The sequence below is a fragment of the Emys orbicularis genome, chromosome 6 (assembly GCF_028017835.1).
Source record: "Emys orbicularis isolate rEmyOrb1 chromosome 6, rEmyOrb1.hap1, whole genome shotgun sequence".
NCBI lineage: Eukaryota > Metazoa > Chordata > Testudines > Emydidae > Emys > Emys orbicularis.
In genome coordinates this window covers 59,500,998-59,513,441 of record NC_088688.1, presented here as the reverse complement: position 1 = coordinate 59,513,441, position 12,444 = coordinate 59,500,998, and the positions used below count along the sequence as shown (strand labels likewise).

The window sequence follows — 12,444 nt, the reverse complement described above, 5'->3', positions numbered from 1 at the left end:
ACAGTCATTCCCTGCAGATGTTCCTAATAATGATATGAAAGGTAATATTATAAAATATGAATAATATTTCTTAAAATAAGCCTATGTATCACTGATAATAAAAACATACATACACAGAGAGTATGTAGTAAAAAGAGATGCATAAATGTAATTAAAATATATATTTTCTATCTAGGGTGCTTTGTTGTACACCAAGGATCCAATCCCAATTCCTTTTGTAGTCAATGGCAGTTTTGCATTAATTTTAATGGGGGTAGCTAATGGTAGGTTAGAGTGAGCATCCATATGAGGGAAAGGGAAGATGCTTGTGTCACTTCTAGAGGTGACAGTGTATGTGACATTTTCAAAAAACTAAGCCATTTTGTAAGGCAGCTCTTTAAATTCATTTGTACCACTTTAACGGTATGATGACCTGCCCACTGTTCATGAATAGGGAATCCTGTGCTATCTGATTTTCACTTTAAAGTAATTAACTCTGGGAAGTATATGCCAACCTCCATCTCAAAAACACATGCTAGCTGCTCCACCTCTCGCTGTCAGTTTTGCACTGCTTCTGGTCAATTTGCTATTAAGGTGTGATACAAAACTGAAAGGGAAAATGCTGGGGCATAGACATAGGAGGAAGCTTGTCAGAGATTTGGCAGTTTAAATGCCAGAAGGCTTGCATAGGGTGTGATTTTTCTGTTCATATGTACTGTGGTTCAGAAATTTCAGTTAACACAATACATTTGGCAATAAACACATGGTGTCTATGTTGAATTTTTTTATCAGTTTGTTTAATGACTGATTTGAAAAATACAAGGGAACTAACAAAAGTATATTTTCTTTCAGATGGGAGATGAAAGAAGATGGAGCTCTGGAAGAGGAAGAAAAAGCTATGGTGGAACACCTAAAAAAAGTTTATTTCATACAGACCCCTCTTGCCTCAGAAGATAAAGAAGAACTGTCACCTTGAAAAGAGTTTGTGTAGCACTTTCTGCTGAATTAAACATTATTACAGTAATTGTTTAGTGATAACTGGAAAAAAATCCCTCTTATGCATACATTAAATGGCTAGAAAGCTAGGGAACTTGTATCTTGATGAGTAGCAGTTAGAAACTAAAGGATGTTGCTCTATTATTGCCTAGTCACCCCCTTAAAACAGCAACTGTTACGTGTGTGGTAGCCAAGAATAACGTGAAAATGCTGTGTTACACAGTAGGACATACCTTGGTGCAGTGGAGACAAGAAGCTGAAGGCCAAATGAGAAACTGTTTTTAAAGCATAAACACCACCGCATTATAAATAATACTACTTTGGACATTTTCCAGCCTAAGTTTGCCAGTATATTACAGATGCCGTGTGGGGGTCCAAATGTATCTAACCCTATGTGGGTGTGCCGGACGATAGAGGTCAGAGCTCAGGAAGCCTCTTCCCTAGTTCCATACAAATGCAGCCTTATGAAGGACTGCTCAGGTTAGTGGTGATAGGCTCCCCAAAGAAGGGGAAGATTCCGAAGGCTATGCCATGGACCTGGCCTCTCACCTCAGCACCCAACTTTTTGTGCGGAGTGCAGCGGATACATGCTGTGAGCAACTGTAGCAGAGGCTGCTTTAGTGGGTGCTTCCTCAGAGAAATTGTGCCTGCCTCAGGCATACTGCTCCCACTGAGGCGGAGCATCTCCTCATTCACCATGCCATGGGGCTTAGACTTAAAAGCACATTGCTCCCAACATCTTTAAAGTTAAAAATGCTTTAACATGCTTTAAAAAGCTTTAAAATGCATGCTTTTATTGAAAACAAAACAGTTCAAGTGCAGACAATGCTCCAAGAACCATCTTAACAGTGAACTGAGAAATGAAAACATCTATTTTTCCATCCACAGTTTCATTCTAAAGTATAATTAAGTCCCATTTTCAATGATAACCCCTGTACAGCTGTGTTATCTGATATTCAGATCTGTCACCGTCAAAATTTGTATTTTCATCTGAAATTCTCCTTCAAGAAAACCAGTTTTTAAAAGCTTTTTAGATGTCCCTGAGGCTCTTGTTTGTTGGCTGCAAGGAAGATCTCATGAACATTCCTCTATTGTAAAAAAGCCAGACTTGTTTTATATTTACTTTTTTGCATTGGAGTTCTTGTTTCCCTTACTTTGCTGGAGGATACTGACAAGAGCTTAGTAGGGCTGTGACCTGAGCTGTAGCTCTCCCTGCTCCGTTTCCTAGGCAGGGGGAGCTGGTTCTTACAATCAGCACACAATGGGTCTGAATCTCCTCTCATAGGAGTTTATTGGTATAACTCCATTGAGTTGAACAGAATTACTCCTGATTTACAGTGATATAAACAAATGGAGAGTTGGACCCAGTGTGACCTCTCTTTTCCAAAGGACCTTGGTAAGATCACTTTAAGACCTAAATAGTGATGCTGCATGAGACGCTAATCTAATCCAATCTCCCCTGACTGGTCATTTTTCTAATGTAGATCAGACATTAGACCATTTCAAATGATATCTGCATCTCATAGTCTTCCAAAGATCTTGCCTGGGTCCACCAGCAAAGAGAGGGAAATGAGGCACTGATATTTCTAAAGTGTTAAAAATAAAAATGAAAAAGCAGCCTTTTTTAACCTTGAGACAGTCATTATACATCATAAAGAAGTGCTGGAGGGTAAAAACAATTTTTCCCTGCTTTGGATTTCACTTTTAAACCACAACTAAGCTTTTAAAGCTTGAAACATGGATAGCGGGATTCCCTAAAATGGTAGATGCAATATGCTGGCAAACGAGGCATACATGCTCCTAGCCATATTAATAATATGTCAAGTGGGTGGAGGTCAATCAGCATACTTGGATTAGTCTCTCCTATTCTGTCAAAATTTATTTTACTGTGTAGAATATCTAATTAATTTGTTATTGTATAGTCATACAAAATAAGGGCTTGTCTACATAGGGAAATTGACTGAAATAGCTATTCCACAATAGCTCCCCATGTGATGCTTTTATTCCAGAATAAGAGTGCCTTTTTCTGATAAACTTTGGAAGTAGATTAAGGTAAACTGGAAAAAGGCACTCTTATTCCCGAGTAAGAGTATCCACATGGGGAGTTACTTTGGAGTAGGTATAATGCTTTAAATTGACACCCTTCCTTATTCCAAAATAAATGTGTGGGCAAGCCTTAAGAAATATCATTCTCAATACCTCCCTGCAAAAGTTCACTCAATAGCAACCCAGTGGAAAACTCTGGGATAGTTACATCTTCCATAGTAGGTGTATATATATATTTTTAATCGTTACAAAGTAAAGCTAAAGAGACGGAATCAGCAGTCTGAATAAAGTCTGAAAATGTTCATAATATCTTACTCAGATGTTTTTCTTATGAAAATCTACTCTGTCTTCATAAACCTAAGAGTCCAAACTAATTCATATTTGAAGCTGAAGTTTTCCCTAAATCATTAGTGAGGAATGCATAGTCCATATGAAGTGTTTCTTCTCACTGACTCTCAAGATGTAATGGGGGGAAAAGCAACAAGGGGAAATATCTTGTACTGAGCAGGCACTTTTGCAACATTCTGTGTTTGTTGAGTGGAATTAAGTCTGAATAAGAGCAATGGAGGTTTATAATGATGATTGCTAAATGGAATACCATTGATTTGTCAGAAAGACTGTTTATTTTATACTAAAAACATTTCTTGAAGGAGAGCAAAGATGGGGAGAGGGATAGCTCAATGGTTTGAGCATTGGTCTACTAAACCCAGGGTTGTGAGCTCAATCCTTGAGAGGGCCACTTAGGGATCTAGGACAAAATCAGTACTTGGTCTTGCTAGTGAAGGCAGGGGGCTGGACTCAATGACCTTTCAGGGTCTCTTCCAGTTCTATAAGATAGATATATCTCCATATATTATACTTAAAAGAGGCTGCTTATTTTTACATCTGTTTCACCTCTATCTAAAATTAAGAATATTTGTACAACAGGACCCTGCTTTCCTTAACTTCCCCCCATAAAATAGTGTCTGTACACTACACTTAAAGTTCAGTTATCTCTAGAAATTATTTTCATTTTTAAAAGTGACATAGTCATACTCTTATAACTATTTGCTCCCTTAATTTATATACTAGCTCTTCTCATATGCTTGTTGATCCAAGACTGTCTTTCACATATTTACACCTATTCTTAGTTCAGAAAAGCTAGGAGGTGAAATATAGAGATTTTAGCAGAGTAAATTCACAAAAAAAGGAAGATATAATTGTGAAAGATATAGGAGTTTAAGGGCCAGATTCACTCGGGTGGTAATTCACTGGTGTAATCTGACCCCATAGCCATGCTAATTTTCCTGGAAAGACCACCAAGTGTAAGGATGTCACAGGTGGCACTGGTCCTCTAAGAGGGAAGAGGCTAGTGCACCTCTGTCTGGTCAGTGACCCTGGGCCCTAGAGGGAGGGAGATTGGATGAGTCGGATGTGAAAGTCAGTCAGGAGTGGGGCAGAGAGAGAGCAAGAGAAAGCACTTAAATGTGGGACTCTCACTGCCTGAAAGAGAAGCTGCCGAGAGCAGAATGCTCTGCAGGGGCTCACTGGGACTAGGGAGACAGGGAGAAGCCTGGGTGGTGGAAGGAGGAGACTATGGAGCAAGAGGAAGCCTCAGGGGAGTGCCACTGTGCTGTACATGCAGCATGGAGCTGGGGGAAAAACAGGGAGGGACATGAGACTGTGATTAAGCCCAGGGTGGGTGGATATTGTTTGCACTGTTGCTTTGTTTGCGCTTTTGAACTCTAGAAGGGGACTCTGGGGTAAGCCTGAGAGCCCACCAGTCTGAAGGATGACTGAGACTGATGAAGAGCCTGGAGTCACAGAAGGAAGTGGAGCTGTATTCTCTGCCCCACAGTGACATCCAAGAACTTGACCCCTATTTTCCGTAAGATGTGTTTATTTTAATCCTCGGGAAGGATATAGACACCTTTTTATTTTAATTTAGCATTGTCATGAAAAGAAAAAGAAAACCCCAATGTGTTTTGCCACATTGTGTCTGAACCATTATGCTTTTTACTTGCATGAAATATGAAAGCTATTGAAATTTAAAAGGAAAATATATGCATGGTCTATGTAAAAATATACCTTAGTATTTTAAAAAGTTCTGTTCTTCTGGTTTCAAGAAACTCCTTTAAACTCCAATTCAGAAGGTACTTAAGTATGTGTGTAAATTAAGCATGTGTGTAGTCTCATTGATCTCAGTAGGACTATTCACAAGCTTAAAGTTACACACATTCATAAGTACCTTGCAGAATCAATGCCTTAAATATCTGGTGATCAGTAGGGCAGTCTGATGTCATTTACATTTTCTGTTTATTATATTTTAAAACTTTAAACAAAAATGTTTAATTACTCAAAGCCAGCGAATAGTGCACCTGGCTAGAGGTAACCATATTTCTGTCACTGTTACCTTCATCTTCTCTTCTCCCATTCTTTTAGTTTGTTTGTAACATTCTCATTTACAGCTGGCTGGAAATTTTCCAACAAAACATTTTTTTGGTCAGAAAATGATGATTCATCAAAATGTTTCCCAGAAATATTTTGGCTCTGACAAACTTCCACCAAAACACAGGCAGGGTTTCAATAGAAACTTGTCCCAGACTGCTTGGGTAGGGTTACAACAGAAACCTGCCTCGTTTCCTGTCAGTTGGGGGAGTCCGCACTCCCAGGATCTGTGGTTCTGGGTCAGCTCTGCCATACAGACTACTTCAGAGTTGGGGATTGCGAGACTTCCAAGGGTCCTGGATCCAGACTGGAACCCTGGAAATCCTGGGATCCCCAGCTGGAGAAAAGGTCTCTGTAGGACTAGGCTCCCTGCTTCATAGCAGGGGCCTGGGAAGCCCTGAGAATCCTGGCTTGTGTTCCTCACTCCACGGCAGGAAATCAGTAGACTACCCCCAACTCCAGAGGGCTCCCTCTGCAGGCTGGCACCTCCATTTTGTTTCAGAAAAATTGAATGCAAATATTTAAATGTTTCTAAAATGAAAAATGTTCTGAATTTCCATTCTGTGAGAAATTTCAAAATTTCTAGTTTTTATTTTGATTGAGAATGAAAACTTTTTTGAAATGTCAGAATTTCCTATAGAACAGAAAGAGTTTCAAACAGCTCTATTCATGTTGCATTAAATTAGACTGTAACCTTCATGGCAGGAACTGTTTCTCACTATCTGTTTGTACGTCAGCTAGTTCAGTAAGGCCCTTATCTTGATTAGAGCATCTGGGTGCTACTGGAATGCAAATAATAAACAGGGGAAATGTGCTAAAACTTCTGGAATAATAAAGCTCACGACATTTGGAACAGATGGAGTTTTGGAAAAATCAGAGGTTAAGAAAGATATAGACCTGTCTTTTAACAACTGCTATCCTTCAAACAGCCTCCCATAGATCATCTCTTATTCCAACAGAGGACATTTTGTAGACACCATAGGCAACAAAGCTATTGGTTCTAGAACTATTTTTGGTTGCAAGTGGATGTTTTTTAATTCATCTCTCCACCCTCCGAGCAGTCCAAAACCAGGAATGGGACCTGGTTTCTTTAATTAGTTTCCTCTTGCAGAAACATTCCATTTTCCTCTCAGCTAGGCAGTCTTAACAAAATACTATTACAGCTTATCTTCAGTAAAACATACTAATTATAAACTGATAGAAACTCTTTTATGGTTCTCCTCAAAATGTGCTCACTTATGTTAGTGAAAGACACTGATCCTACTTTCAAGGATATAGTAGAAATATTGGGGAAGAGGCCCATTACCCTTTCAGAGGAAAAAAGTAACCTGATGGTAAAAGCAAGGTTGTATCGTAAACAAAACATAAAGCACATGGGGCTATATTGTGCTCCAGCCAGTACAGTAGCACCGTGAGCCTCCTTATATCCATCCCTATGCCAGCTGTCTGCGTGGGAACGGGTGCACAGAGCTTCTATTTCCTTCCATGGTGCAGGTGGTTGTGAAGAGGCTGAGCAGTATAACTGTGTGTGATGAGTCATCCCTGAGTTACCTCTGAGCCTGAGCCTGCTTAAGTCTGATGATTCATCCCTAAACCAGAGAGTGTGATGAGACATCAGAGGCAATTACCTGCAAATCTTGTGATAGGCCCCACAACATACAACCATGGTTCAGGCAAGTCAGGTGATCCCAAGGCAAGTATATAGGCTCATAAGAGAAGTTGTCCCCCCCCAGTCTGCTCAATGTCACCACCTGGGTAGGAATGATACTATTGCCTAGTAGTTCTAACAGACTGCTGGTGCTCTTGCTGTAGCTGTGCCTGTTTCCATGCTAGCCAGCCCCTGCCCCAGCCTGCATCTGCTCCTGCCTCAGCTGGCTGCCCAGTGATATGACACTGTGCCAGTCTGCATATATTATTCTGTGCCGAGCAGCAGGAGTACCAGGAGGGAGATCATAAGTATTTATGCAGTCCTTGGCCCATGAGTAGCATCCCTAAGTGCCATCATAATACAATTCTAATTGTGTGTCACAGTTCTAGGGGCAGCACAACAATGTCCTGTCCCTTACTCAGGGTGGATTGTTATCTCATGATCTAGCTCAGAGCTGACATTGAACTAGAAACCAAATTCTCTGCTGGTGCTAGTGGGTTATGCTAGCAGACAATTTGGTCATATGTATTTTAATCTACAGTTAGTGTGGGAGAGAACAATTACCAAAAGATACTTTCATGGAACTTTGATGATTTAGAAAAATATGCTGGAATCACTCCTCTCTCTCGCTCTCTTTATATATATATATAAGAACATACAAAAAACTATGTTAAAAGAAGTTGCAAAGTCAACAACTCAAAAGTTAGGAAGTGCCAGAATTAAGATGACCTGTGCAACTTTCACTCACCCTCTGGCCCTGGTGTGTATGAGTTATGATATCACTTTTAATTACATGCTTTCCTTTTTTTCTACAAGACACCTGCCTCAATCAGAGCTCAGGATGCATAGTACTCATTGAATGGTTAGATCTTCCTCAAATTTGACATTTGATTTGAGTTCTTCTTCAAAGTTGATAGTAATGAATACAAATTGGAAGCTAGAAATTGTACAAAATTGATAAGGGAAGCAAAAGGACACAAGACAAACCCCATGGCTAGCAGATTTGGGACAACAAAAAGCCATTTTAAAGTATAGTAGGAACAAAAAAAATACTGATAATGGTACTGATCCATTACTAGCTGGAAATGGCAGAATTGTCAATAGTAATGTTGAAAAGGCAGAAGTGTTAAATTAATATTCCTGTTCTGTATTTAGGAAAAAACTAGATGATGTAATCATACCATATGATAATGGTAAAACACTTTCCATTCCAACAGTAACCCAGTAAGATGTTAAACAGCTGATACTAAAGTTAGACATTTTAAAATTGGCAGATGCATATAACTTGCATACAAGAGATTTAAAAGAGATGGCTGAGGAATTTGCTGCACTGTTAATGTTGATTTTCATTAAGTCTTGGAACACTGGAGAAGTTCCAGGAGACTGGAAGAAAGCTAATGTTGTGCCTGATATTGATCCTGTGCAAAAATAATGGAAAGGTAATAGTGTTTGAAATAATATACTTAGACTTCTTTAGGCATTTGACTTGGTTCTACACAACATTTTGATTAAAAAGCAAGAATTATACAACACTAGGTTGGCATACTTTAAATTGATTAAAAACTGGCTACCTGATGTGTCTCAATGTAACTGTAAACAGGGAATCATCAGGTGTATTTCTAGTGGGATTCTGCACGGATCTTGTCTTGGATGTTGTAGCAAAGGAGTGTAGCCTCCCTCGGAAACTGACAGTGAGGGAGCCAGATGCCCCCTGGTAGGTGGAACCAGGAAAGTTTTGGCCAACTTGCTGGAAGCAGAAGGATTGGACAGGAACAGGAAGTATTAGAGGTGGGCCCTATAGCTCAGTTGAGCTGGAGCTACCGAGGGAGACAGATGCTTCCAGCTCACTGCTGGAGCCAGAGCCTGAGGAAGACTTCTGCTGTCCTGAGGATGACCCAAGCTACCAGAACTGCCAGACACGCCTGACGCAGAGTTGCTGCTGGGATTACCACAGTCAGTGTACCCCAGGAAGATGGAAGATGACCCTGGGGTTCAGGTACACCCTGAGTGGAGGGTAGGAAGTAGCCCGGGGCAGCCGACTGCTGTCTGGCTACATTGCTGCTGACTGTAGGTCAGCGTATTACAGCTAGATCCCTGCTGACCCAATGGCAGACCACTCTGCCACTCTTAGGGCCCTGGGCTAGGACCTGGTGGAGTTGTGCGGGGGCCCCTCCCCTCCTACACCCTGGGTGGCAGCCTCCCCACCTTAGGTCAGGAGGCCTATGTTAGTCTACTGTCTGCCAAGCAAGGACACTAGACTGCTTGGTGCTCACCCTTTGCCTGAGCCCCTAGACTACTTGGTGTTCTACCACACCAGAGGGCTTGGGGTCATAGGTGGCACTGCTCTACCCTGCCTGAGGGTTGGAGCCTTAGACTGCTCGGTGCCATGCCCTGCCTGTGGGCTTGGGCTCCCGATCTATTCACTGCTTTACCCCGCCAGTGGGTTTGAGCCCTAGCAACTGCTAACTTCCCCATTTTTTTAGACTGTTGTTCCTGGGGCATGACAGCAAAGGGACGTGGCCTCCCTCGGTAACTGACAGTGAGGGAGGGCCACACTAGCCTATAGCTGTATGCCATTTAATATTTCTATCAATCACCTGGAAGAAGACATAAAATCATCACTGATAAAGTTTGTGGCTGATATAAAGATTGGGAAAGTGGTAAATAATGAAGAGGACAAGTCACTGATACAGAGCGATCTGGATTAGTTGGAAAATTGGTGCAAGCAATGTGTGTTTTAATATAGCAAAAGGTAAAGTCATATGTCTAAGAACAAAGAATGTAGTTCATACAAACAGGGTGGGGTACTCTATCCTGGGAAACAGTGAGTATGTCTACACTGAAGAAAAAAAAAAAAACCCTAAAAACCAAAATAAACCCGCTGCAGCAAGTCTCAGAGCTCTGGTCAACTGACTCTGGCTGCTACAGGGCTAAAAATAGCAGTGTAAACATTCCTGCTTGGGCTGGAGCCTGGGCTCTGAAACCCAGGGAAGGTCTCAGAGCCCAGGCTCCAGCCCAAGAAGGAATGTCTCCACTGCTATTTTTAGCCCTATAGCATGAGCCCTGCAAGTCCAAGTCAGTTGGTTGCTGCAGAGCGGTTGGTTCTTTTTGTTTTTGCAGTGTAGATGTACCCAGTGACTCTGGAAAAAGACTCGATAGGTGGGTGGGGGTGGAAGGTCATGATGGGCAATCAGGGGCGAAGAGGGCTAATGCAATACTTGGATATATAAACAAGGGAATCTCGAGTAGGAGTAGGGAGAGTATATTACCTCTGTATTTGGCATTAGTGACCGCTACGGGAATACTGTGTCTAGTTTTGGTGTCTACAATTGTTGATAAATTGGAGAGGGTTCAGATTAGCTTCCTTGTTGTAATCATAGCAGATTTCCTTAGAGGAGGTTCAAGAGTCCCACCATAAACTCCTAGATATTTTACACACTTCAACCTCTATGAAGATTGCCATTCTGGTCAATGAAGCTGTTATGGAGTCCACTAAGGTAGCTTGGCAAACTCCAGCTACCTCACTGCCTACCTGCAAGAGGGTGGATAAAAAGTATTATGTTCCAGCTAGGGAACTGGAGTTCCTATTTGCTCACCCAGCTTCAAATTTCCTAGTAGGGGAGGTGATTAATGAACAAGGCAGACAACATAGCTCAAAGTCTACCTGTACAGTAAGGACCCACAAGAGGCTCAATCTTTTTGGTCATTCAATTCAAAATAGCAAACCATCAGGCACTCATGGTCAAATATGACATTTTAAACTATAACAAATTCAATTATTTTATTGAGCATCTGCCAGAAGAACATCAGGACCAGCTTAGGTCCATTATACAAGGGCGGTCAGCAAAGGGATCACTCCAGGCCTCCTTGGATGTGGCAGATGATGCACCATGGTCTATTTTCACAAGCAGTGAACATGAGACAAGCATCTTGGATGCAGCTGTTAGGCTTTCCAAGAAAAGTTCAGAAAACTGTCAAAGACCTCCCCTTTGGCAGTCACAAGCTCTTTGCTGACTCAATGGATGAATCTCTCCACACCTTAAAGGACTCGAGAGTCATGCTGTGATCCCTAGGGATTTACACTCTTGTAACTAAATAGAGATTTAGTATGTCTCAGATGGCACAAAGCCCCATATTGAACATATCATAGTCTAGACCCTCTGAACCCCCGCCAAGAGACTAAGATACTCAAAAGAAACCTCCTTCTACTACAGCTACATTTCTCAGCCATCCAGGTCCTCTAAGTGAGAGTTTTGATAGCTTGGTTGAGAGTCTTAACCATACAATCGACAGGGTCTTACAGCTGCAAAATCTTACCTCTTCTCCCCCATTTTGGATGCTGCCTCTCCCATTTTCAGGATGCATGGGAGCATATAACATCAGACTAATGGGTTTTGGAAGCCATAACATCTAGTTACACTATCCATTTCAAATCTATCCCTCCTACTCATTCCCCCTCCACATCCCTCTGCAGGAACCCCTCTCATGATCAATTGCTTGAGCAAGAGGTGGCCTGTCTTTTATGTTTAGGAGCAATAGAACCAGTTCCAGTGAAAAGGAAGGGGATTCTATTCTATTCAAAGTAGTTTCTGATTCCCAAAAAGAATGGAGGGTGGAGGCTAATTTTAAACCTCAAGTCTCTAAAGAAACAAAAATTCAGGATGGTGACCCTTGCAGCAATAATTCCTTCATTAGAAGTTGGAGATTGGTTCATGACTCTTGACCTACAAGATTCATATTTTTATGTCATTGTCACCCTTCACAGGAGGTTTCATATTTTCTAATAAACAACAAGCACTACCAATACAGGGTGCTCTCTTTTGGCCTCTCTTCAGCACTGAGGATATGGTAGATTCTGGCTGTAGTTGCCGCTCACCTATGCTGTTTGGGTATAATAGTTTTCCTGGACTTTGATGATTAGTTGATCAGGGGCGGATCATATCAGGAAATATTGACATTAGTAAAGATCACGTTCCTTTTTTCACAGCCTGGGCCTTCAAATCAACCTCAAAGTCTGTTTTGACTCCACTACAAAATCTAGATTTCATTGGAGCTTCCCTGGATGCAGTGACAGCAGATTTCTCGCACTAGCAAATCTCATCTCAAAAATTCAGGGCAGTCCACAAGTAACACTGCTGGGAGACATCAGCTTGCCAGTTTAGCATTCCAGATAACACCTCTAAGGTCTACAAGGATGGCTTTGAACATTTTACAAACCAAGCACACACAGTCTAGGTAGATTACTATCTGTTCCCCAGTAGGTTCTACAATCACTCAACTGGTGGAAGAACCCGACCGAAACCTGCACAGGCGTTCCATTCTTGCAGATTCCCCCTGTTGTAGTGATA

General features: G+C 41.5%; 1 protein-coding gene across 1 annotated transcript in view; it reads left to right on the top strand.

The window, feature by feature from the left end:
• Window positions 1-955, top strand: part of KIAA0825 (KIAA0825 ortholog) — a 417,985-nt gene extending 417,030 nt beyond the window's left edge. The window contains exon 21 of the mRNA XM_065406817.1: window positions 832-955. Within this exon, the coding sequence (XP_065262889.1) occupies window positions 832-955 (124 nt within the window). The remainder of the gene's footprint in view (window positions 1-831) is intronic.
• Window positions 956-12,444: the final 11,489 nt, after the last annotated feature.